General features: G+C 42.3%; 1 protein-coding gene across 2 annotated transcripts in view; it reads right to left on the reverse strand.

Moving 5' to 3' along the window:
* The window catches only part of RAP1GAP2 (RAP1 GTPase activating protein 2), an 88,993-nt gene that overhangs the window by 30,682 nt on the left and 32,371 nt on the right, over positions 1-25,940 (reverse strand). For both annotated transcript variants that reach the window (XM_083379720.1, XM_083379719.1), the window contains exons 7-15: positions 23,063-23,141; positions 21,885-21,938; positions 19,134-19,217; positions 18,253-18,353; positions 17,651-17,780; positions 15,985-16,140; positions 9,899-9,970; positions 7,693-7,779; positions 2,840-2,974 (exon numbers count right to left, since the gene is read on the reverse strand). In XM_083379720.1, coding sequence (XP_083235846.1) covers positions 2,840-2,974; positions 7,693-7,779; positions 9,899-9,970; positions 15,985-16,140; positions 17,651-17,780; positions 18,253-18,353; positions 19,134-19,217; positions 21,885-21,938; positions 23,063-23,141 — 898 coding nt within the window. The remainder of the gene's footprint in view (positions 1-2,839; positions 2,975-7,692; positions 7,780-9,898; positions 9,971-15,984; positions 16,141-17,650; positions 17,781-18,252; positions 18,354-19,133; positions 19,218-21,884; positions 21,939-23,062; positions 23,142-25,940) is intronic.

Here is a 25,940-nt window from a genome sequence, read left to right on the forward strand (position 1 = left end):
TTCGTCAGGAATTGAGTTGAAGTCCACAAGTCATAGGGCCAAGTTTGAAGACCCTGCTTTAATGGATGCCTGACTGGTGTCAATGGCTGCTTTATGAAATACAACACTGCAAAGTACAGTTCTTTTGCTCTGTGGGTTGTGCTGAAACTCTACCCTTCCACACAAGAAGTCCTGAGGGCCTCAACTCAAGCTTTTGTGCATTTTTCCCCCAAAAGTCACAATACATTAATCAACAGGCACATACTCTCTCACATTGGGGTTATCAAGGTAAGAAATGATCCCATTTTCCCCCAAATGACAAATACAAGAGAATATCTCATAAATCACCACAGATGCCCACACCAACACATACACAGTATTGTTCCCAAAACAAATTGGGAGACAGAAAAACAATATTCCCCTTTTTAAATTCTGCAAATTTATGGTTGATTAGTCTTCAGCATAAAGAAACTGGGATATCGCTTTAATGCAAAAGTTTTAGAAGTTTGCTTGGAATCTCTACAAACATTTCATTCTACGGATGCTGGAATGTCATCAGTCATGGACAATAAGATGACTGTCTCACGATGCCTTGAGATAATTGTGAATTCTGCTTTCAATCTTCTTACCAGAATGAGAAACTGTTTTGTTGATAATAGATTGGTGCCTACTTCAAAATAAATGAACACCAGTCCTGCTCAATTTGCATCAGAGCAAATTGTTTTGAGATGCGGACCTATGGTACCATATCGCCCCAAATCCAACCGTCTGCTAAAGGTAAAGGTTTCCCCGTCCCATCATGTCCAACTCTAGGGGGCGGTGCATGTCTCTTGTTTCCAGCTTTGTCCAAAGTTGCTTCTGTGGTCATGTGGCCAGCAAGACTATATGCCATGGGGCACGGAAAACTGTTAAGTTCCCACCAAAGTGGTACCCATTTATCTACTCACACTTGCATGATTTCAAACTGCTAGGTTAGCAGGACCTGGGGTAAGGATGGGAGCTCACCCTGTCATGCGTTGTTTGTGTCTCGAACTGCTGACCTTCCAGTCAACAAGGCCATTATCTTAATCACTAGGACACCACAGCCATATGCAACCACTATAACAGGGGTAGGCAACCTTGGCTCTTTTATGACTCATGGACTTCAACTCCAATTCTGGGAGTTGAAGTCCACGAGTCATAAAAGAGCCAAGGTTGCCTTCCCCTGCACTATACCATTTTCCCCCCATATTCTGCAGGTCAGCAACTGGCAGGCCCTTGACTGCATGCAGCCCAAACTGTTTATGCTTGTCTGCTGAGTCCAGGTTGGACCAATCCTAATAAATCCAGGTCATGCCGTTTCCCACCATTCTGAGACAGGCACCCACTAACAACACATTGGAAAAGGGGAGGAATGAAAATTCTAACTCAGTAAATAGTAACAAGTTATGTGATGCTTATTCTCATGTAAATGGGTAAAGAGTTGCAACATTTATTCTCTTTGCTTTTGTTGTTGTTCTATTTACGAAGTCATGTCTGACTTTTCATGACCCCATGGATAACAGCCCCTCCGTCCTTCACTGTCTCCCAGAATTTGCCTAAATTCATGTTCGTTGCATCAATGACACTGTCTAACCATCTCATCCTTTGCCCTCCCTTCCTCCTTTTGCCTTCCACCTTTCCCAACATCAGGGTCTTTTCCAATGAGTCCTCTCTTCTCATTTGGTGGCCAAAGCACTTGGGCTTCAGCTTCAGTAATTCTCCTTCCAAAGAACATGCAGGGCTGCTTTCCTTTAGGAGTGACTGGTTTGATCTCTTGGCAGCCCAATTCTTGAGCCAAAACAGGGACCAAAATAGGTAGAATGCCTTCTAAACCAGGGGTGTCAAACTCAATTTCATTGAGGGTCGCATCAGCATTGCGGTTGCCCTCAAGGGGCCGGGTGGGTATGGCCAGGGTGGGCGGGGCCTACTGGGTGGGCGTGGCTAGAGTACGTATGGCCTACTGGGTGGGCGTAGCCAGCTCTACATAGTTTGTATCAAGGGTGCCTATGGGGGCCTGGGCAGGAGTGGGACAGATCTGAGGGTCTCTGGCAGGAGGAGGGTCTCTGGGCCAGGGCCAAGGCAGTGTAGGCCGTTCCCTCCCTGTTTCCAGGATGGCTTCGCGGGCCACATGAAGCCACTTCGCGTGCCGAATCCGGCCCCCGGGCCTTGTGTTTGACATGTCTGTTCTAAACGAAATGCATCCCCAGCCATTTTCTTGGAGGCCAAATCTATTTTAAAAAATCAGAAACCAAACCATCTGAAAAACCTAACTGAAAAAATAGGCTACCCTCCCCCCCCCTTTGATCATATTGGAAAGGATTTTGATTTTTTTTTTATCCCCCAGACTGTGCAAGTGTTAACAAAGTGAAAAAGAACATCTGTGATTTCTTGATGCATTTTGTAGGCAGCAACTCCAGTCTCTTTTCCTTTTTTCCATTTCCTTTATCCATTTACCCAGGCAACACACTGAGAAGTAAATAAGCAATTAAGCAGACCAACAAGGCTGCCCAAAGGTACAAGGGCAGCTGCACCATTTTTCTGGCAGTTGTTTTCCTCGTCAGCCCTGGGATCTCCTGCAATGCCAGAAGAGTAAAAAAAAAAGTCCAATTCTGTATAACATTAGAAGCAAGGGGGAAGAAAAAACACTAAGCCTTCGGTCCTTAGCTTATGCTTCTGACAAGCCTTTGGGTGATGGGCAATGACTGATGGAATGATGCAATGTATTGAAAGAGCCTAGCGGTCAAAAGTATCATTGGTATTTAATTTTGGGCACTTTGCAGTAAAACCATGTCTCTGCTTCTCTACGTTACAAAAATTCAAGAACATTTTCTTTTTTTACCTTAAACGATTCCAAGAATCCACCATGTCCACCATTCTCCAGTTTGTCTTCCTCAGATCCCAGGCCCAACATCAGCTGTGTGTGGACGTGGAGTTCATCGTGCAAGTTGTCCAACAAGGCAGCCCGTGTTCGATCCTAGAAGCAACGTTAGGGGGGTTCTAAAATGGCCTTGCAGTTCTGATGTAGGCTAAAAAGCGGTTGGGTTCACTGTTCCTCAGCTTGAACATGTCTGGACTTCAACTTCCAGAACTCCCATGCTGGCTGGGGAATTCTGGGACTTGAAGTCCATCCATCTTAAAAGTTACTGAGGTTGAAGAACACTGGTATGTGGAATCACTACTTACTAATTCAGGTAGTCCTTGACGCACGGCTATGGCTGAGCCCCAAATTTCTGTCGGTAAGTGAGACATTTGCTAAGTGAGTTTTGCCCCATTTTACAACCTTTCTTGGCACCGTTGTTAAGTGAATCACTGCAGTTACTAAGTTAGTAACACGGTTGTGAAGTGAATCAGGCTTCCCCATTGACTTTGACTGTCGGAAGGTCTCAAAAGGTGATCACATGACTCTGGGACATTGCAATTGTCATAAATATGAGTCAGCTGTCAAATGTCTGAATTTTGATCACATTACTATGGGGATGATGCAACAGCCATAGGTGTGACAAATGGTCATACATTGCTTTTTCAGTGACATTGTAAATTTGAATGGTCACTAAATGAACTGTTGTAAGTCAAGGACTACTTGTATTAAAGCCCCACATGGAAGAGGGCCACGTTATCTGCAGGACCATCTCTCTCTGAGGACATCTGCCCGTTCCACTAGATCTGGCTGAGTGGGCACACTCCAAGTCCCTTCCTTTAAAAGTTGCCCTCTAATAGAACCTACGAATTATGGCTTTTCCATAGTGACCCCTGTTCTATTGAACACCTTGTCCCAAAGGTGCTTTTTCAGGAGGCAACTGGACTTTGTTTTTCTTTGAAGACATTTCGCTCCTCATCCAAGAAGCTTCTTCAGTTCTGACTGGATGGTGGGGAATGGACTACTGAATCTTCCCCTGATGGGTTTGTTCTCCTAGGACAAGATTCAGCTGTCCATCTGCATTTAAAAGACAAAGGTCACTCTTTCAAAGACAGCAAAGTCCACATTTTGGACAGAGAGGACCACTGGTTTGAAAGAGGGGTCAAAGAGGCCATCTACTGTATGTCAAAACTGAACAGCCCTCTCTCAACACAGGGGGAGGGATATGACATCATCTTTCTCCAGTCTACAAAACAGTCCTTTCAGCAGCTCCAAGAAGACTCCACATTCATTTGCACCACTCAGGTGACCCTGAGGACACAGATAAACCTCCCAGTGGCCTCAATGCCACTCTTTAAATAATGCAAATGACCAACTGGATGCGAAGAATATAAATCCTTCCATTCCCCACCGTCTAGTCAGAGCTGAAGAAGCTTCTTGTATGAGAAGCAAAACGTCTTCAAAGAAAAACAAGAAAGTCCAGTTGCCTTGTGAAAAAGCATCTTTCGGACAACTATGACCTGGATGACTGAGAATCTCCATAGATATTGAACATCTTCCTCTCCAGGTCCAGCAGACACAATGGTGGGATTCAGCTGGTTCACACCACTTCGGCAGAACCGGTAGCTGATTTTTTGTTGCCCAGGCCCAGAATGGACTTCCAGAAGCGGCATCCACACAGAGAATCGGTTGTTCACATATTTGAATCCCACCACTGAGCAGACACCCACCCTCTTAGCCTTCTGCAAATTGGTAAAAAGTACACTTTTCCACAAGGTACTGGGGCAATAAAATTGGAAGTCAGGGATTAGAAGAGATTAAAGGGTATACAAGTAGTCCTCTATTTATGATCAGTCACTGAGTTTAACAGACCTCTCTGGGGATGCTGACGATGGTTCTGAAGTTCTGATGCTCCCCCCCCATGGCCACGTGACTGCATTTCTGGTGCTTGGCAACTGACCCGCATTTATGACTGTTGGCAGCATCCTGCAGTCATATGACTGCATTTTATGATGTTTTTGCCGAAGTCCAACATTGACCTTCAGTTTTCGGCAAAAACACCCAACGCGAACCATTGTTTCACTTACCAATCACAGTGTTTGCTTAATGACCACTCCAAAAAAGGGGGGGGAAAGGTCATAAAATTGGGTCGCTTATAGGGGTGACCCATTTTACAACTGTCATGACATACAACCGTAATGGGCAGGCTCCATGATGGTCGTTAAGTCAAGGACTACCTGTAGTTATGGCTTGGGTGCTTACCTTTTCTTACTTTTATTTCATTTACTTTTTTTTCCTTCTTACCGGTTTTATTGTTTGTCTTTTTCACACGGATATCCAGTCACCTAGAGTTGCGTGCTACCACATGGGTGGCTTTATACATCTTTTAAATAAATAGCACGTGTCCCAAAGGTGCAAATCTTACACTATCAGGGTGTGATCTGGTTTTGTCGTCTGCCTCCCTTTGACTCCCCATGCGATACTTTTGCATGGAAGCTGCTCTTTCTTTTCTCTTCTTTTTTTTAAGTTTTTGACACAAGTCACAGCTTCTGTGGGATGCCTAGTTCACCTGGGAGATTTTGAGCATTAATAAAGATCAGCTCTCACCAAAAAGAAGAAGAAGAAGAAGGAGAAGGAGAAGGAGAAGGAGAAGGAGAAGAAGAAGAAGAAGAAGAAGAAGAAGAAGAAGAAGAAGAAGAAGAAGAAGAAGAAGAAGAAGAAGAAGAAGAAGAAGAAGAAGAAGAAGAAGAAGCTTATGCCCTGAGGAAGCTGAACGTTCACAAATGCAGCTCAGCCTTAATTGGCTTTCAGATAAATTTCCCTTCAAGTGGAGCTCAACCCTGGATGACTTCATAGATAGGGCCCATATTGTTTTCTCAGCACAAAGCCTGTAATTAATAGAGCTGTGAGCTCTGATCTAGTGATTAAACACGATTTAATCTGCTCAGAGTCTTCTGCATGAATCGGCAGGAGACGCTTTTGATCACAGAAAGCCATTTTAATTGGTGAGGCTGGGAAGGTAATCCCTCCTGTTGTGCTGCAGCCGGGGAAGGGACTGTAGTTGTCCACCCCGTGTGGTGTTCCTTTAACAGTGGTGTGCTTCAGAATGCCTGAATTCCTGGGTCAAATAAATCCAATGACATGCGGCAAACTTGCTGCTAACATCGGATGTCTTTGCACTGACAACAGGTGGAGATGCAGCCATTTTCTTCTTTTTGCTTTTAGAGTTAGATGATGCTGGGGACAGGGCGGGGGAAATGTGCACGGGAGTCTAGCTAGACATAATAACACTGAACCTAGCATGAGAACCAAGGTCGTTGAAATAAGAGATGATAAAGAATTGGCGGGCTGGAGAGTTGGAGGGGAAGCCTGTGCTTCAAACTGATTGGGGAGTGTGATTTATGACTGTTAACTGTAGGAGGGAATTGTGCTTTGATACTATGTGCTCAGGCTGTTGGGGAACCCAGTTTTTGGCTTCGATTATGCTAGTGCCGACGTTATGCTACCCAAATAACGATTCTTTAAGGTAAAACAATGCCTCAAAGTTCTTTGAAGACTTTCATCTGTCAGAACCATGGCACTTTGCATGAACAACTTTTCACACAAAGGCGTTCCCTGTTACAAACAATTGCATGGTACACCAGTAGAGTCTAGAGGTTAAAGTGTTGAGGTAGCAGTCTGGAGGCCCTAGTGTCAGTCCATGCTCAGCCATGGAAATTCTCTGGATGACCTTGGGCTGGTCACTTTCTGTTAGCCCAACATTTATTGGGGGGGGGAGAAGAACAGGAGAAGTGATTATTATGTATCTCTATGGAGATTCTCAACCATTTGTCCCAAAGATGCTTTTTCATGGGGCAACTGAACTTTCTTGCTTTTTTTCTGAAGATGGTTCATTTCTCATTCTTGGAAGAGAAGTGAAACATCTTCAAAGAAAAACAAGGAAGTCCAGTTGCCTCGTGAAAAAGCGTCTTTGGGACAACTATTATGTATGCTGAATTGAGTTCCTGGAGGAAAAGCAGATCTAAATCTAAGAAACTAACTGAAGTTTTAGTTGGGTGAGAGAGGAAAGTTATTAAGAACATGAAGTGGTCAAATGATTCCTCCCTTCCTCCTTCTTCTCTCCTTCCACCTTCCTTCCTTCCTTTCCCCCTCCCTCCCTCCTTCCCTCCCTCCCTCCCTGCACTGTTTCTTGCAGGAATGTCTGCCTTCAGCAGCCCTTCCTGAAAGAACATGAGACCAAGAAGTTGCATAAGCACATGGCCATTCCATGAATTGCAGACTGATCCTCTGTCATGCTGTTGCTATGCCACAGGGGTCTTTGGCTATTCTAGGCTAGGGTTCTTCTAAGATGCCGTTCCATAAGGATTAATGGAGCAATCTATTTCTGATCCATTCAGTGTTGTATGGCTCAGTATAAGATCATTCCATCAGAGGTCTTCATGAAATTACATACACATTCACAAACACCCTTTAATCTATTTTTCAATATAGGTACTTTTTAAAGGTGTCAAGTATAAACCCTAATTATTATTTTTTGCCCAAATTTCACATATGCACTTCCGTTTTTTTCCAACCTGGAATTCTATTGCAAAAGTCAGAGAGATGCAAGGACTGAAGCACAATGTTTTCATCAATACAGAACGAGGCAGAAATGGTGAATTACTTCAAGAAACCGCAGAATTCATAACAAGGCAATGTTACAGGCACCTGGTGTTTGGCTTCAAAGAGTTCCTTCAAAAATGTGACTGTTAATCTCAGATATCGCAAAGCGAAATGGATTTGGGCTGAGCAAGTTGTCCTATTTACCTGCTCAAGGCTAACCCATTTTTCCTTACCTCAAGCTTGGCAAACTTGTCCGACTTGCAGCAAGCATTTTCTGCATTGATCAGCTTGGTGAGAAGAAACTCTCGGAATTCTGCATTCTAAGGAATGAAAAAAAGCAGGTCAACTCAATGATGAGCCAGTTCAAGGCCGTTCCTTGGGTGCCGCTTCAGGGGATCATCCACAGATCTCCAAAAAAAACCTCCAGCATGAGTGTCCAATGAACTTGAGCCAGAAATGTATTCCAAATAATCTCCCTTGCATCAAGTACGTGTCAACCTTATTGTCTGTTTCCAACATAGAAGATAGAGTTATAGGGTTGGAAGGGACCATGGAGGTCTTCTAGTCCAACCCCCTGCTCAGGAGACCCTACACCATTCCAGACAAATGGTTGTCCAAAAACTTCCAATGATGGAGCATCCACAACTTCCAGAGGTAAGCCATTTCACTGATTAATTGTTCTGCCAGGAAATTTCTCCTTAGTTCTAGCTTAAATCTCTCTTTAATGATCTTCCACCTGTTACTTTTTGTCCTGCCCTCAGGTGCTTTGGAGAATAGATTGACACCCTCTTCCCTGTGACAGTCCCTCAAGGTCTGAAAGATTGCAACAACAACAACAACAATAGCTTGAAGGGATCTTGTAGGTTATTTAGTCCAACCCCCTATTCAGGCAGGAAACTCTGTACCATTTCAGACAAATGGCTATCCAGTCTCTTCTTAAAAACTTAGTTCTAGATTGCTTTTCTCTTTGGTTAGTTTCCATCTGTTACTTCTTGTCCTGCCTTCAGGTGCTTTGGAGAATAGGTTGACTCCCTCTTCTTTGTGGAAGCCCCTGAGATATTGGAACACTGCTATCATGTTCCCCCTCGTCCTTCTCTTCGTTAAACTAGACATACCCAATTCCAGCAACTGTTCCTTATATGTTTTAGCCTCCAGTTCCCTGATCATCTTTGTTGCTCTTCTCTGTACTCTTTCAACATCTTTTTTTACATCTAGGCTCTCAACATCTTTTTTACATCATGGTCACTAAACCTGGATGCAGTATTTCAAGTGTGGCCTTACCAAGGCATTGTAAAGTGGTATTAATACTTCACGTGATCTTGATTCTATCCCTCTGTTAATGCAGCCTAGCACTGTGTTGGCTTTTTTGGCAGCTGCAGCCCACTGCTGGCTCATATTTAAGTGATTGTCCACTAAGACTCCGAAATCCCTCTCACAGTTACTACTATTGAGCAAGGTACCACCTATACTATACCTGTGCATTTGTTTTTTCTTGCCTAAATGTAGAACCTTACTTTTTGCACCACTGAATTTCATTTTGTTAGATAGCAACCGATGTTCAAGTCTATCAAGATCCTCCTGTATCTTAAGCCTGTCTTCTGGAGTGTTGGCTATTCCTGCCAGCTTGGTGTTGTCTGCAAATTTCATGAGATTGCTATCATGTTACCTGTAGTCTTTCTCTTCGTTAGAATAGTTTTGACTAGATATACCTAGTTCCCTCAATCGTTGTTCATATGGTTTAGCCTCCAGATCCCTTGTCAATTTTGCTTCCCTTCTTTGCACTCTTTCTATGTTCTCAATATCTTTTTTGTACTAGGGGGACCAGAATTAGTTGCAATATTCCAAGTGTTGCCTCGCTAGTGCAGTATAGAGCAATACTATCACCTCATATAATCTTGAAACTATCCCTCTGTTGATGCAACAGGAATATTGAGTCTTTTAAAATTTAAAAATAAAAAGCACCAACACTTCAGACCTGCCTACTCTGGTGACATCATTGCCTAACCAGTCACATTTCATGTAAACTTAGGAACTCAATAATAATGCAAAGTAATTGACAATGATGATGATGATCTCCCCCGAAGCTAAAAGAATAATAAAACAATGATTTGTAATCTGCAATAACTGGGGTCCTACAATGAACTAAAATAAAAACCAATGGTCTCACTTTGGTTTAGTGCAATACAGGAATCCAGTCTACACCATGAAATTGGTGTCATTTTAAATCCCTTTTTTGGGAGGTGGGGGGGGAGATGGTTCTCCACAGACCAACCACAGTAATAAAGCCTTAAGTAATTGAATGAAAAAGTAGAAATGCTCTTATATTGGTAAATCTTCCAAAAATCAATCTATTTAATTTAACCCTTCTCTCCAGACCTCCCAAATTACTTCTCATAAGAACCAAAGAAAACTTGTTTTAGGATTAGGGTTGGGTCTTACTTTTTGGAATACAGGTGGGCTTGGCAGTGAAGGACCAAAAGATGGGACATCTTCTCGTGCTGTGACAGCTACCTATCCAAAACAAGAAAAGAGAAAAAGCATTTGAGTTTATGAGATAATAACAATAATAATAATAATAATAATAAGAAGAAGAAGAAGAAGAAGAAGAAGAAGAAGAAGAAGAAGAAGAAGAAGAAGAAGAAGAAGAAGAAGAAGAAGAAGAAGAAGAAGAAGAAGAAGAAGAAGAAGAAGAAGAAGAAGAAGAAGAAGAAGAAGAAGTTGGAAGGGACCTTGGAGGTCATCTAGTCCAACCCCCTGCTCAGGCAGGAAACCCTATACCATTTCAGACAAATGGCTGGCCAGTCTCTTCTTAAAAACTTCCAGTGCTGGAGCATTCACCACTTCTGGAGGCAGGTTGTTCCACTGGTTAATTGTTCTAACTGTCAGGAAGTTTCTCCTTAATTCTAGGTTGCTTCTCTCTTTGACTACTTTCCATCCATTGCTTCTTGTCCTGCTTTCAGGTGCTTTGGAGAATAGCTTGACTCCCTCTTCTTTGGGGCAGCCCCTGAGATATTGGAACACTGCTATCAAGTCACCCCCTCGCCCTTCTCTTCATTAAACTACACATACCCAATTCCAGCAAACGTTCCCTATATGCACAAAGGCTCTCTGTAAAAGAACCCAGTGTAAATACAGTTATTGTGCAAAGGTCTCTCCGATTACATTTTTGTTTTTCTCACTCTTAGCCAGCCATATAATTCTTGGAAGTCCTGAGTGAGTGTCTTTTTTTAAACCACTTTAAAGAAGATAGATTATCTCTGAATATGGAGATAATGTCCTAATGAGGACATACAAAAATCTAGAAAAACCTGTCTCGAGTCTTCAATCTACAAATGGGAAATAGAAATATGAAACGTAAGCGTGAACCCTAGAACAGGGCTTTTCACCTTTTTCACCCATTATACCACTTTTAGGATATGGCAACATCCGAGTACCACCAGTCACCTAGAAAGGTGTCAAAAACTTGATGACCAAAAGGGGAAAAAAAGGAAAAAAGTGATGAAGTACAGGTAGTCCTTGGCTTACAAAAATTTGCTTAGTGACTGTTTGAAGTTACAATAGCACTGAAAAAGGTGCCCCCCAAGCCACAGCCGAGCAAGACACCTGCCTGCCCACCTGGTTGCGCTCTTCCTCCTGTCTGAGGTTTTCATTGTTGTGAGCATTTCTATTAGGATTGGCAGCGGGGGTGGGGTGGGGGTGTTTGGTTTTTATTTCCCCCCCTCTGCTGGGTGGTTGCAGCAGGTTTTGGTCACTTCACATGACCCTGGGACACTGTGACCGTCATAAACATGAATCAGTTGCCAAGCATCTGAATGTAAATCACAAGACCCTGGAGATGCTGCAACATTCCAGCTGATTCTTCTGGGCTCAGCAGAAGCACCGGGATCAGCGCCGAGCTCCAGCTGGAGCCTGGTGCTGATCCTGGTGCTTCCGCTGAGCCCTGACAGCCCCAAAGAAGTGCTGATCCTGGCCCTTTCGCTGAGCCTTGAGGCTCCAGCCATCTCTCGCTCAAGCTTGTGCGGTGCTGCCACCGGTTCAGCTCATTCCCCTCCCCGGCTACCACTTTTCTAGGATGGTCATGTACCACCTGCCAGGTGCCAATGTACCACAGGTGGTACCTGTACCACTGGTTGAAAAGCCCTGATCTAGAATTCCTCGCCAGCAACGCTGATGTTTCTCCAGGCAGTGAACTGTGAAAAGGGTCTCAGATTGCACATGCCAGGTTGGAGAAAAAAATAATAATAAGGAGTCGCACCTTTTAAGGCTAACAAATGTTATTATGAGGCATAAGGTTTTGGTGAACTGTAGCTGGGGGGGAGGTTTATTTATTTTATTTTTTTCAAATTTATAAAGCACAAACCAAGTGACTCTTGTTAAGGTTAAGCAGATAAAGGCTCAAGGTGGACAGATTGCAAGTACTTTGCCCTTAACAACTGACATGTGTTTGTTCAGCCCTTCTGAATTAGTCTGGGACATATTGTTGTATGTATATCCAGCTGTCTCACGCTCAACTGTGCTGGCATAGCCTTTTGATACAAAATTGTGACTTGGGATCTGTGAGTGTCCCGGGAGGTTAAATCCTCTTCAATTACTTTCCCTTCATTTTAAGTCCTGATATCAGACTTGATCATTAATTAATTTGCACAAAGTCTGGCCTATTTGTAGAATCCAGGGAGCTACTGCTATCACATTAGAAGTAAGGCATGTGAAGGTGACTCTAAATTTGTGTTTGAAATTGTTGGGGCCTGTGATGGTGCTGTTGGAGTGAATGTGGCAGTAAAACAGACATCTGGATTCCTTACATTTCCTGGTTCCCATGTTAAGGTCATTGTCCTGTTTCTCAGCTTGTGGGGATCTGCTTCCCTTGGGTGGTTGTCTGGATACAACTTCAGGTCTACCACCAAAGGGCCCACTGAGTTGTGCACTGATCTCACTTGGTGGGAAGTTTAGTCTCTCAAACTCTACAGAGTGGAATGGAGTGGAGTGGAATGGAATGGAATGGAACATGAGCAGGGTAGAGTAGAGTAGAGTAGTGTAGAGTAGTGTAGAGTAGAATAGAATAGAATAGAATAGAATAGAATAGAATAGAATAGAATAGAATAGAATAGAATAGAATAGAATAGAATAGAATAGAATAGAATAGAATAGAATAGAATAGAATAGAGCTGGAAGGGACCTTGGAGGTCTTCTAGTTCAACCCCCTGCTCAAGCAGGAGAACCTATACCATTTCAGTTATATGTAATTTTGAACTTAAGGAAGAAGGAAATCAAAAATATCTAAGCTTGTTTTAAAAAGGCCTATTAACAGAGAAGGCCTGCTGAAAAGTCCCCTCACATTAAGAGATCAGATGGGAACAGGCGTGAAGACAGACATTCTATGTGGGACCTCCTCCCACACTAAACCACACATCCCCCCAAATCCCTCATCAAGCTTAATATTAACCATGTTACCATATTGTGTGAATGCTTCAGCCAGAGGTTTCCCTAACCCAGTGTTTCTTAATCTTGGCAAATTTATGATGGATGGACAACATGACTGGCTGAGGAATTCTGGATATTGAAATCCACCCATCTTCAAGTTGTAAGGTTGAAAAATACCTCCATAACCTTAACACAATATTTTGTGTGAAAGGAAGCTATTGATTGTAATATTGCAACAAGACAAGCATTGGGACTACATTTTCTTCCACAACAGCATCAAAGGCCAAAGCAACCCAAAAAACCCAAGAAATCAAATTCATCAAGGTAGTGGGGGAAATATTGGGAGCAGGTGGACAGTAGAAAAGATTATTCTAAATTAAATTAAATTAAATTAAATTACCTGCATATTTGAAAGGACTGCCTCGGCAACTGGCCAAACCCAGCCACCCTGACTGATTTAAACAAAACAGGCAGGGCAAACCAGGTTGCCATCTGGATAGGAGATACTACAAAATCCCCAGAGCTATGGATTAGACTGAAAAGTTGAGAAATAGTCCAGGATGAGGCAAGGGCTAATCACTGGTGCTGTCATCATTGCCAAGAATGTTACCCAGTTATACGTCACCAGGATTTAAGTGTGTCTGGAGATATTCTACTGATCCAGCTTAACTGATGTTGAAGTTCCTCTAAGGATAACCTCTGGCTGGTGAAGTTATTGAACACCTAGTGAGCTCTGCACATCTGGACAGATGGCAAGATTTCTAGCAAGAGTTCTGGGTCCATAAGGAGGGCATAGCTTGCTTCCAACCAGCCTTACCGTTAGCATCTCTCTCTCTCTCTCTCTCTCTCTCTCTCTCTCTCTCTCTCTCTCTCTCTCTCTCTCTCTCTCTCTCTCTCTCTCTGTATTGACTGAACAGCACTTCACAGATAGGCAAAGAACATACTGTATAATGCTATAAGCAGTAATAGATAAAGGTAAAGGTTCCCCCGCACATGCGTGCTAGTCGTTTCCAACTCTAAGGGCCAGTGCTCATCTCCGTTTCAAAGCCGAAGAGCCAGCGCTTGTCCAAGGATGTCTCCGTGGTCATGTGGCCGGCATGACTAGATGCCAAAGGCTCACGGAATGCTGTTACCTTCCCACCGTAGTGGTCCCTATTTTTCTACTTGCATTTTTACGTGCTTCCGAACTGCTAGGTTGACAGAAGCTGGGACGAGTAACAGGAGCTCACTCTGTTACGCGGCACTCAGGATTTGACCCGCCAAACTGCCAACCTTCTGATCGACAAGCTCAGCGTACTAACCCACTGAGCCACCGCGTCCAGTAATACAAAACAATAATACGAATAGTAATATAACAGTAATAGACACCTTGGGTACAGTCCCAAAACAAACAGATCACTATGTGAACATCATTGGCATTGACAAAATAACCATTAGTCAATTGCAAAAGGCAGCTTTACTAGTTACAGCTTACATTCTGCAATGATACCTTTAACACATCCACATGTGCCTATCCGAGGTCCATGGGAAGGACACAATAGTGGACAAAAATGCCAAATCCAGTCAGAACATCTGGCTGGCTGAGCAACAAACCATAATGTATTATTTTAAATGAATTAAAATAAAAGGCAAAACCAGTCCAAAACCGGTTCGTAATTTCCATATTTCATAAGCCAACAAAACTACACTGGTTGCTATTAACTAATGATTATAATCTATCCATAGTGGAGACAATGTGATTCTGGCCTATGAATGTTCACTGTTCTACTTTATCCACATACATTTTCTTTCTAATCAGGCAGTTGAGAAATCTCTTCCAATCCACAAGTGGGTTGTTCATTTTGCGTCTCGTGTTTAAGAACTGGACCGCACAAGGCACCGCGTGTTCCAGCCACTCTACAGTGCAAATACTAAGTGATGCCTAAGGGCCAGAAAAATGGCCAAACCTCTCACATACAGGTAGTCCTCAACTTACGACTGGTCACTTAGTGACCAAAGTTACTGAAAAGGTGGAATTTACAGCCTGGATTAGAAGTTTCAAAAGTTGGGCCCCTTCTGTGACCATGTGACTGAATTTCAGGAGCTCAGCAACACAGCTGCATTTACCGTCATTTGCAAGATCTCACCATCTCCTCCACAGAGCACAGAGGGAGAAGGGAACCCTTGTGAGCCTTCTTCTCCATCCATTGTGCAGCTGCAGGCTACGTCTTCTCTTATCTGCCTGTACCCTGCGTAGCCTCTCTTCCTTCCATCTCCCAAGGTCATTCCTACATACTATTACAGAGAGTCCTCGACTTACAGTCATTAGTGATTGTTCAAAGTTACAATGGCACTGGAAAAAAAGTGACTCAGGACCATTTTCACACTTCTGACCGTTGCAGCGTCCCTATGGTCACGTTATTAAAATCCAGGCGCTTGGCAACTAGTTCATAGTTATGACGGTTGCGGTGTCCTGGGGTCACGTAATCAAGTTTTGCAGCCTTCTGACAAGCAAAGTCAGTGGGGAGGTCAGATTCACTGAACTAAATTAATTGTTACTAAATCAACAGCTGCAGGGATTCCCTTAACAATCGGAGCAAGCAAGATTATAAAATGGGTTGAAACTCACTTAGCAATGGGTATTTCGGGGGGGAGCTTAATTTGAGGATTACCTGTACATTTCTTTTCTCCCAATATGGAACAACAGACAGAAAGTGGCAAACCAACTAATCCACAATAATCTGCAAATGCCAGAAGGGGCAAATGCCAGAAGGCAGCTACTGACTACCTGCTCTGCAACCTTCGGTCAAGCTGACTTTGCTAAGGCTTCAAGGGCAGATGTATGCTACACGCCTCTGGGCATTTAATGACATTTCCTGCCAACGTGCAGATAGGCTAACCACACTGCTGAGGGCACCAGCTGCTTCTCCAAGAATAAATAACCATTTTCACAAAGGCTTAGTAGGAACTCTTTATCTCCGGTCAAACAGGTACATTTTTCAAAGCCACCAAAGCACTTACTTGTCAGTTGAAAAACAGATGTGGGCATACACATACACCAGGGACACAAACACACACACACACAGACACACACACACACACTTCTACTTTTCTCACCCACTTACTTTATAGGACGTATTATCCATTTCTAGATTTTCTGCCTGGACGACAATATAGGCGTGCAGAAAATTGGAAGCAATCATATCCGGAACAAAGGGAGTATTCTCTTCTTGGAATATAATAGCCACAATGTCATTGCCAATGTGTCTTTTCCGTTGAAGCTGCGAAGGTTAAAAGAAAGAGACATACACATCTCCAGATGATAGTTCTTAAATAGAAAAACATCCCAATTTTTACTCATCACTGCAGAGTTTTTCTAACTTTAACAGCAAGATGAAGCATGCCTGGCCTAAAAATGAGCCCCTCCCCCTTTCTTGTGTGTGTGCGCACACACACGCACACACACACACACACACACACCAATGCACAGAGAGAAGAATGGACTGCTTTTTCACAGTATGCTTAACCAGTATGAGAAGTTTTATATCCAAATATATTTTATTCTTTATACTCTTCCCATCTTCTTTTAAAACATTAACAGAATCCACAATGGTCTGAGAATCAGTGTCTCCACTAGATAACTGACAGTCAAGCTGAAACTAAATTAATCAACTAAATTTAGCAAACCCACAAATAAGTTACCCAGACCTAATCCACATATCAAAGGATAAGACCTGCAAACAGAGAGTTAATTAAATTAGGTTTCCCACAGGAACTGCATGTTCACAAGAATAAACCTACCTACGCACACAAACGCCCCTCAAGTGTCACCCTAGAATCAGCACGTAGACACTTCGCCCCGAACAAGCTGCCCCTATAAAAATCTGCTGTTATACCCCATTTCTCTGCAGCTGACCCTACAGGCAAACTCTTTACTTTTAGGAATAAACATTTCTTATTTGCTGAAGATCTCCTGCCTGGATCTCGTTTCTATTTATTCTTGCGCAGCCCCGGCTCCAGTTGGAACCCCAAATTATTCTTCTGACACCAGGTTCGGGAAAGACCAAGTAACTGCGTTTGTGCAAAATGCAAAGCTTAAATTTAGTCATTCTTTCCATGCTGTAGCAAACTGCCATTCCAGACATTTGATGAGTTTTAAGGCTCTGGACATGAAGTGAACCCAGAAAATGAACTGGCCTAGTAAGCCAAGTTGGTAAGAGTTAAGGCTCTGCCCTATGTGGGGGAGTGTACATCTAGCCAGCAATTCAAAAGCAACAACAAGCCTTCAGCAACCCAAGTTAACTGCACAAATAGATGTGCATTTGTGTGTGCGCATATACATGTTTGTATTTATAATTCTGTCTGGGAATGACACCCACCCTTGATGATGCACGTGTTAAAAAAAAGCACCATTATCAAAAGGAACATTTATGGAAATTCCCATGAATTTGCATAGAAACCTTTTTAACAAATGAGGCAGAAATGGGGCAAAAATGAACCTGCGGTTTCATAAAATGAGAATCTGGCTGCGCAATACAAAGGAACAAAACGGCAAGCTTCTGCAAGAGGAAATTTGGTCTTTAAAAGACAAAAACAAAAGGAGAAACAAACATCCGTCTGTCTGTGCAACTTCCCTGAAGAGGTTATTCAATCCCAAGGCCTGGGCACGTTGGCCGAAAGCAATTCACACTTTTCCTACCCTTACCGGTTACACAATGTTCACTTCGCCACACCATGCCTTGTGCTGCCCTGATATTATATCTCGAAAGAGAAAGGTCAGCTCTCGCTTACCTGCTGGGGATCGCCCTCTGTGAAGGGAAGCTTGGTGGAGACATGGAACATAATCTCTCTGTCCCTGAACACCGTGTATACCGATTCTGTTCCTGTCTGGGCATGAGTGACATCTAGGCCCCCTCGAAAGCTGAAAAGAAATCAGAACAAGATTGGAGACCTTTACTTCTAGGGGAAAGAAAGAAAGAAAGAAAGAAAGAAAGAAAGAAAGAAAGAAAGAAAGAAAGAAAGAAAGAAAGAAAGAAAGAAAGAAAGAAAGAAAGAAGCCATGTGAATTTTTTATTTTAATTCCATTTATATCCCACCCTTCTCCGAAGACTCAGGGCGGCTTACAATCTTAGCAGTAGCCTTCATTCTATGTATATGCCTGCTTATTAGGGCTTTCACACACACACCCCAAGCGGCATTATTACAAAGTCAGCTTAATTGCCCCCAACAATCTGGGTCCTCATTTTACCTACCTGGGAAGGATGGAAGGCTGAGTCAACCTTGAGCCTGGTGGGATGCGAACCTGCACTAATTGCAGGCAGCTGGTGTTACTTAAGGAGGCATTAGTCCACTGCTCCACCAAGGCTCCACCAATGATTACTTGTTTAACTTACCCCTTGAAATCTTGTAGTGTAATGGTTTCTCCCAACAAGTTCAAGAAGTTTTGGAAGGCAGGACTCTCTTCATTGTTCCCAAACAATTCTTCTTCCTGTGTCTGGAAAGATAAAGCCATTCCAAACAAAATTCATCTTTATTTTGAAAGTACCAGCAGCAAAACTAAATTTTGGAAGAGATTATTCCTACTATGGTGGGAGGTAATAAACTTCCTCTCTAAATAAGTAATGTCACTGACTAGTTATTTACTCCTCTCTCTAGAGCCTCTAGACACAGAGAGAGGGGGGGGGAGAAAGAGGGAGAGAGAGAGAAGAAAAGATGTTCAGAAGAGTGATTAATCTGTTTTTTCCCACAGCATAGGTGGAGCTGGACCAAGAATTTCTCCAAACACTTTTTTATTGGCTATTGTTCATTCTTTTATTGCTTTTTTAAAATAATGACAAAAACAGGACAACCACAAAGATAAAAATTTATACATTGTCAAATAAATAAAAGGCATAAAAAATGGCTTTTAAAAAAGTGGAAAAAACCAACGAAAAAAAGTACATCATTTTAGCAGTATAGTTACAATTCCTTATACAGTTATCTAATGCAGTTATTATTCACACACACACACACAAACACACAGACACACACACATAAACATTTATAGTATGTAATGATCATCGGGAGAAGGGCGGTATACAAATAAAATTATTAATAATAATAATAATAATAATAATAATAATAATAATAATAATAATAATAACTTTTTTAACCACAGAATTGTTGGAACTCCACCCGTTTTAAAGTTGCTATGATTGAGAAAAGCTTCCTTAAACTGTCCAATCACCACCAAAAAAACAGAAATATTATTTCTCCAATAAAAGAAATCACTCACTTGCTTAAACTTCTGGTAAATCACCCCAAACTTGAACGTGTTGTTAAGTTCATGTTCATCGTAGGATACTATCAGTTGTGATGCCTGAAATAGGAGAAAGGAAGAGGATGGAGTCATAGAATTATTGGTAAAGAAAGAAAGTACTTTAATGAGTTTGGGAAGTATCTCTCTTTTTGTTTTTTTGGAAGTTGCAGACAAAAGCAAAAGGTCTCGACTTATACTCATTAATTTACTGACTGTTCAAAGGTACAGTGGCACTGAAAAGGTGACTTAAAAACAATCCTCACACTTATGATCATTACAGCATCTCTGTGGTCACATGATCAAAATTCAGGCTCTTGACAACCAACATGTATTTACAACAGTTGTAAAGTCCCAGGGTCATGTGATCACCATTTATGACCTTCCAGGTTGCTTCCAACCAGCTAAGTCAATGGGGGAAGCCAGATTCGCTTAACAACAACATGATTCATTTAACAACTGCAGTGATTTGCTTAACAACTGTGGCAAAAAAATGTCATAAAATCGGGTGCAACTCCCTTAACAATTGCCTTGCTTAGCAAAGCAAATTCTGGTCCCAACCATCATAAGTCGAGGAAAACTCGTATTTCATCTGCAGAGAACATGCTTCAAGTGTATAGAAATCCCATATTTCTTCACTGGCCTATTTTTTTTTATAATTTATTATTTTACTTATCAAATTTTTGAAACCACTCATCTGTTAACGTTGCTAACATCGGATATTTTTGCATTGGCAACAGATGGAAATGTAGCCATCTTTTCCCTTTCGCTTTTAGAGTGTGATGATGCTGGGAGAGAGGGATGTGAATGAGAGTCCAGCTAGACATAACAACACTAAACTTAGCATGAGAATCAAGGTTATTGAGCCCAGAACTGATAAAGAATTAGCGGGCTGGAGAGCTGGAAAGGAAGCCCGTGCTTCAAGCTAATTGGGGAATGTGATTTATGAGTTTTAATTGGAGGAGGGAATTGTGCTTTGATACTATGTGCCCAGGGGAGGGGAATTCAGTTTTTGGCTTTGATTATGTAAGTGCCGATATTATGCTACTCAAATAAAAGATCCTTTAAGGTAAGCAATGCCTCGAAGTTCTTTTGAAGAGTTTCATTTGTCAGAACCATGACATCATCTTTGTCACAGAAGAATGCTTCTTTATATTTAACTTAGAAAAGACTCTGTTGGAGAATAACTGTAATTCCACAACTGTGCCCATGTTGTTGTTAGCTGCAAAGTCGTTTCCGACCCATCGTGACCCCATGGACAACGTTTCTCCAGGCCTTCCTGTCCTCTACCATCTTCTGGAGTCCATTTAGGCTCACGCCTACTGCTTCAGCGACTCCATCCAGCCACCTCATTCTCTGTTGTCCCCTTCTTCTCTTGCCCTCAACCTTTCCCAGCATGAAGCTCTTCTCCAGTGAGTCCTTCCTTCTCACTAGGTGGCCAAAGTATTTGAAACTGTGCACATAGACCTACTTAAAAATGTGAGAATTTCAGTCACTGAAGCTCTCTGTTATCAGGTACAGACCAATATCTGAATCCCTTTCCCTGTATTCTGAAACTTCTGCTCCATCTCTCACTTCATCATCTAAAATGCTGAAGAACATTTGAGCTACAGATTTCCAGAGGCCCCTATTCCTATAGTATGACCTGAGGAACTTCAGAGGACTGTATTTCCTGAAGCTCCTTGCGCCAGGTGTAGTACAGAAAAGACAGCCAACAAGACAGAACAAAACCAGGAATACATTTCAAAGACTCCTCTATTTGGAATGAGGGCTTTTCAGACACACTCCAAACCAACCTTGTCCAAAGAAGGTTTCAATAGAAGAGAATATTTGTAGCTCAGGGTTGAACTGTGGGGTCCTTGGTGCTTTCTGAGCTTAGTGGTTTTCTTGCAGACATGTCATTAGTGCACTGATGACGTTACCTAGTTTGGTAATGAAATGTCTGCAAGAAAACTACCAACCTCAGCAAGCACCAAGGACCCCACAAAGAAGGCTTCCTTCTCAAGCTGCTCCCTTCTCAACCATGCCTCTCTCTCTTTTCTCTATCCATCGTCATGCCATCTTTTTCTGTAGCTACTCTAACCCTCTCCTTTTGCAATACCTGGCCTGAAAACTTCTGATCACATCCCATCAGTAGAGCTGAGCAGCCCAAAATGACTTTGCTCGACATTTTTAGTTGTCTGATCTCCCTGAAAGCTACTGGCAATTCAAATGCTTATGTTGGTCCGCAGTTTCTGTTGCATACCTGCAAAAAGTAGAACAAGGCCATCCATAGTTTCACTAACTCCACTTATCAGATTCTTTAGCCTGCTTTTATGATAACCACCCTCTTCCCGCAGAGCTCTTTTAGGTTCAGATTCATTTTTTTCTTGAGTGGGGGTCAAGAATAAGTCAGACTAAGCAGGTACATCAACCCAACTCTGATCTAATTGCATTCTTTTTTCAAGTGCCTAGGGAATGTATTATTAATCCCAGGTGACAATTCTGAGGCATATGCTGCAAATTGATGAAAATCTCTCTCCTGGCCATTTTCGTGCCTCTCCACGATATTTAGAATTGGGGAAGCTATGTTCTCAAATTGGTGCATTTCAGTTCTACAGAGATAAAACTGTATGCGTGCAGTTCATAGAATCAGAGGGCTGAAAAGAACCTTGGAAGTCTCCTAGCATAGTTTAATCTGCACATCAATATCCTTCTGGAATTAGGTTTGTGCATCATTGCTTAGCTTACCTTGGGATAGAGCACCGGGTGAAACTTTAATCCAGTGGCATCATCACAGAAGGCCTGTTTAGAAATGCAGCAAATGGTGAGTGAGAAATTGGGACCCCCAGAGACATAGCAGCCCTTTGGGAAAAGTCAAACAGCCCTTTACAAACAGCCCTTTGGGGGAAGTCAAAGATAATATAAAACGAGCAAAATAACTTTCTTTGTTGTATCGCAATTGCGGGATTGATTTAGGCCAAGGAAGGGGTAGGTGGGGATCTGGGAGACAGCAATTTTTCTTCTAGATTTTCCCCACCCTAAACAACATACATTATTTTTGGATGATAATAACTTGTCCTATTATTATTATTATTATTATTATTATTATTATTATTATTATTTGTAGTAGTAGTAGTAGTAGTGTTAGTAGTAGTAGTATGTCATTGTTACATTACCCAAGAGACTATAATGCAATTGCAGAGTAGTAGTTTGGTTGCCAAAGTATCAGTTCTGTTGTAGGAAACGCTAGCGCACTCCCATGGTGCACCACTAGAGGGCGATATTCCTTCCCACCAGAAAGAAAGACAAGTGGTTCTTCCTGCAGTGTCATCCAAAGCCCCCTCTCTCCCTGGAGCCTCCTCACCAACGGGCACCACAACCGGGAAGGTTCAGGGGTCAGGAATCTGACTGCCTGGACCGAGCACCAGCTCATTCCACCCTCTGAAGTGGTACCTATTTTATCTACTCACATAGAACATGCTTTCAAACTGTTAGGTGGACAGAAGCTGAGGTGAGTGACAGGAGCTCACCCCAACAGGCAATGCTAGGACTCAAACCACTGGAGCAGAAATCACCTCTAGTGTCATTAAGACACTGAGCCACTTATACTGTAACTTGACCTAATAAATATGAACTGCCTCTTTACTATGGATCTAATATCTAGTTTCACATTTTTTTTACCACTATACCCCACCGGTGTCCTCCTCAACTGTCTGTACCAAAGACACCTTTGGAGTCAAAGCTGTCCAGCTTATAAGTTTTTGTCTGTGTTTAATTCTCGTTTCCATCATGATCTTTTTTTTCCCCTTGCAATCATTAATGTTTTGGGGATGTACTTTCTGTAACGATAAAGACCAACCTCTAAAATCTCAGTCTACTAATGGTCACAACCACGATCGTTATGATTATCACTCCAAGCAACCTACCTTTGCAATCTGTGGAATGTTTGGCAGCTTGCTGAGTCCAGCTAAAGGGATTCTTTCATGTAATGTTTTTGCTTTGGACCTATGGAAGGCCAAAAGAGAGAGAGAGCATCAGACACAAGCGGTGACAGTGTAGCAATATCGCCAGGCCCCATTAAAAGGAAAGGTCCGTAGATTGTTTTGAACCATTCAAAGAGGTTTCATTTGGACATGGTTGTTACGGTTACCATCTCCAGTTCCCATTTCCTTTGAAACATCTGTAATTTGTTGGGGGAATAAGAGGATAAGACATTACGGAGAGAAGAAACGGTACTATATATAATTGATATTTTCCAATATCTTTTGAAGGGATTGTTTTCCTACTGGTTTCCTTGGGCTTAACTGTAGGTCAAGCAAACAATGTTCATTGCCAAACTCATTACCAAAGAACAAACTTAAACAAACTGTTAAATAATTTTTAAAACCCAAAGAAACTCAGATCCATGATTAAACGGCTACAGAACATCCTGTTATCCTCACTTCATCTCTCTTATGGAGCAAAACTTTTGGACTCCATAGAAACTTCAGCACACCCAAAGGGTCCTCAAGGATGCCCTGTCATTTTTTAATACAGAGTATCATCTCGTTGTCAATCCAAATCAACCCACTGAACAAGGCTGGTGAGAACAGCACCCAAGGATTGGCATCAGTGAGAAAAAGCCACGGGTCAACCGATGGAGAGGGAGACGTTTACTCTGGCTCTGTGTTTCTCAACCTTGGCAACTTGGAGATGTGGGACTTCAACTCCCAGAATTCGCTAGCCAGCATCGTCCACGTATCCAAGTGCACACATCTTCAAGTTGCTAAGGTTGACAAACACAGGTCTATGACAATTTGCCAAGGCCAACTCACTGCGGCCACCTCGCCATGGCCACCTCGCCACAGCCAACTCACCGCAGCCAACTTCCCGCAGCCAACTCAGCACAGGACAAGAGTTACACTAATATCCAAAAAATAGTGGGATAGAATCATTGAGGAAAGGATGCAAAAGCAAGGACAGAAGCGAATGTGAATGGCGAAAATTAAAATATTTTTTTTATTTATTTTAAGTAATTAAAAAGAATTGTGAAATCGTCCCACAGTGAGCTGTCCCGTGGTGAATTGGCCCTACTGAGTTGTCCTGCAGAGAATTGCCCATGATGAGCTGGCTGTGGCAAGTTGGCTGTGGTGTGTTGGCCGCAGCGAGTTGGCTGTGGCAAGTTGTTCCATCTGGAAAAACACTGCTCTAGGTATGAGAAGATGGAAGATCTTTTCATCCTACTATTAATATACATATTTCAGTATCTACAGGATGATCTACAGTGACCAACAACCTACAGTGATGGTGGTCTGCCTTTCATTTAAGGTATTCAAGCAGAGTGAATTCCTACACAGCTTTATAGTACTATGATTCTAAAACAAGGCAACCTGGTGGATTCCAGATCTTGCAGTCTCAGAAATTGCTTACCAGAAGTCCTTGGTTTACAACCATAATTGAGCCTACAACTTTGGTTGTAAGTCATGAAAATCATAAAACAGGTCACCATGTGACCCCACCCCCAATTTTACAACTTTTTTTGCAGCTGTTGAATGCCACAGTCATTAAGTGAAGCCATTCTTCGCTATGGGGCAGTTGTGCTCCTGTGACTGTGGGACCTGCAAACAATTGTAAATGCAGGCCAATTGCAGAGTGCACAAAAGCACTAAGTAACCAGTCATAAGTCAACGATTATATGAAGTCTTATTTGGCTGTTGTTGTCTTACTAATGCATCATATAGGTGCTCTTCACGAGTCTATAAATGCCAGAGGTCAGATTGGGATCTTCTATGTACAAATCTGTTGCTTGTGTTTGCTCAACACAATAAACCACAAACCAGCCCACCACATCTCAACCAGGAGAACTAGGCATATTCAGCCTGTGTGCTTATCATTCAACAAGTCATGCAAATAGCTTAATGGAAGCATGTTTAGGATAAATGCATAGTGGAAAGTCATGTTCTAACTCTACAGTTGGATATGCATAGGGCACTGGTGTGCATTAACACAACTGTTGAGCCTTTATATATCAACCACAACCGTAGGCTTCCAATATAGTTAGTTCTAGACTTATGACCACAATGGAGCCCAAAATTTCTCTGGCTAAGTGAGATGGTTGTTAAGTGAATTTTGCCCCATTTTATGACCTTTCTTGCCACAGTTGTTAAATGAATTAGTGCAGTTCTTAAGTTAGTAACACGGTTGTTAAGTGAATCTTGGCTTCCCCATTGACTTTGCTTGTCAGAAGGTCACAAAAGGGGATCACATGACTCCAGGACACGGCAACCATATGAGTCAGTCACCAAGCCTCTAAAGTTTAATCATGTGACCATGGGGCTACTGCAATAGTCATAAGTGTGAAAAATGGTCATAAGTCACTTTTTTTCAGTGCCGTTATAAATTCAAATGATTACTTAATGAACTGATGTAAATCAAGGTCTACCTGTAATAGACACAGTCAAAAAGAAATAAGTAATGTTATAATTCAGCTCAGTGTAAGAATTTAATGCCAGTAACAATATGTCCTCTAGGTTGTTGGGATTAAACTCCCAGAATTCAAGTCATAATGGCTGATCTTGACTGGGAATTATTTAGCTGTAGTACACAAACTTCAAGCAGCAAGTTAAGATTTCTCTGTCCAATCATGTCCCACTCATCTCCATTTCTTGGCCGAGGGCACCAGAGTTATCCAAAGACATTTTCCGTATCCTGCGGCCAGCATGGCTATAGGCCAAAGCCACGGGGAACACTGTCGCCTTCCCACCAAAGTGGTACCTATTAATCTACTTGCATTTGCATGCTTTCAAACTGCTGGGTGGGCAGGAG

This window comes from Vipera ursinii, assembly GCF_947247035.1.
Source record: "Vipera ursinii genome assembly, chromosome: 1".
Taxonomy (NCBI): domain Eukaryota; kingdom Metazoa; phylum Chordata; class Lepidosauria; order Squamata; family Viperidae; genus Vipera; species Vipera ursinii.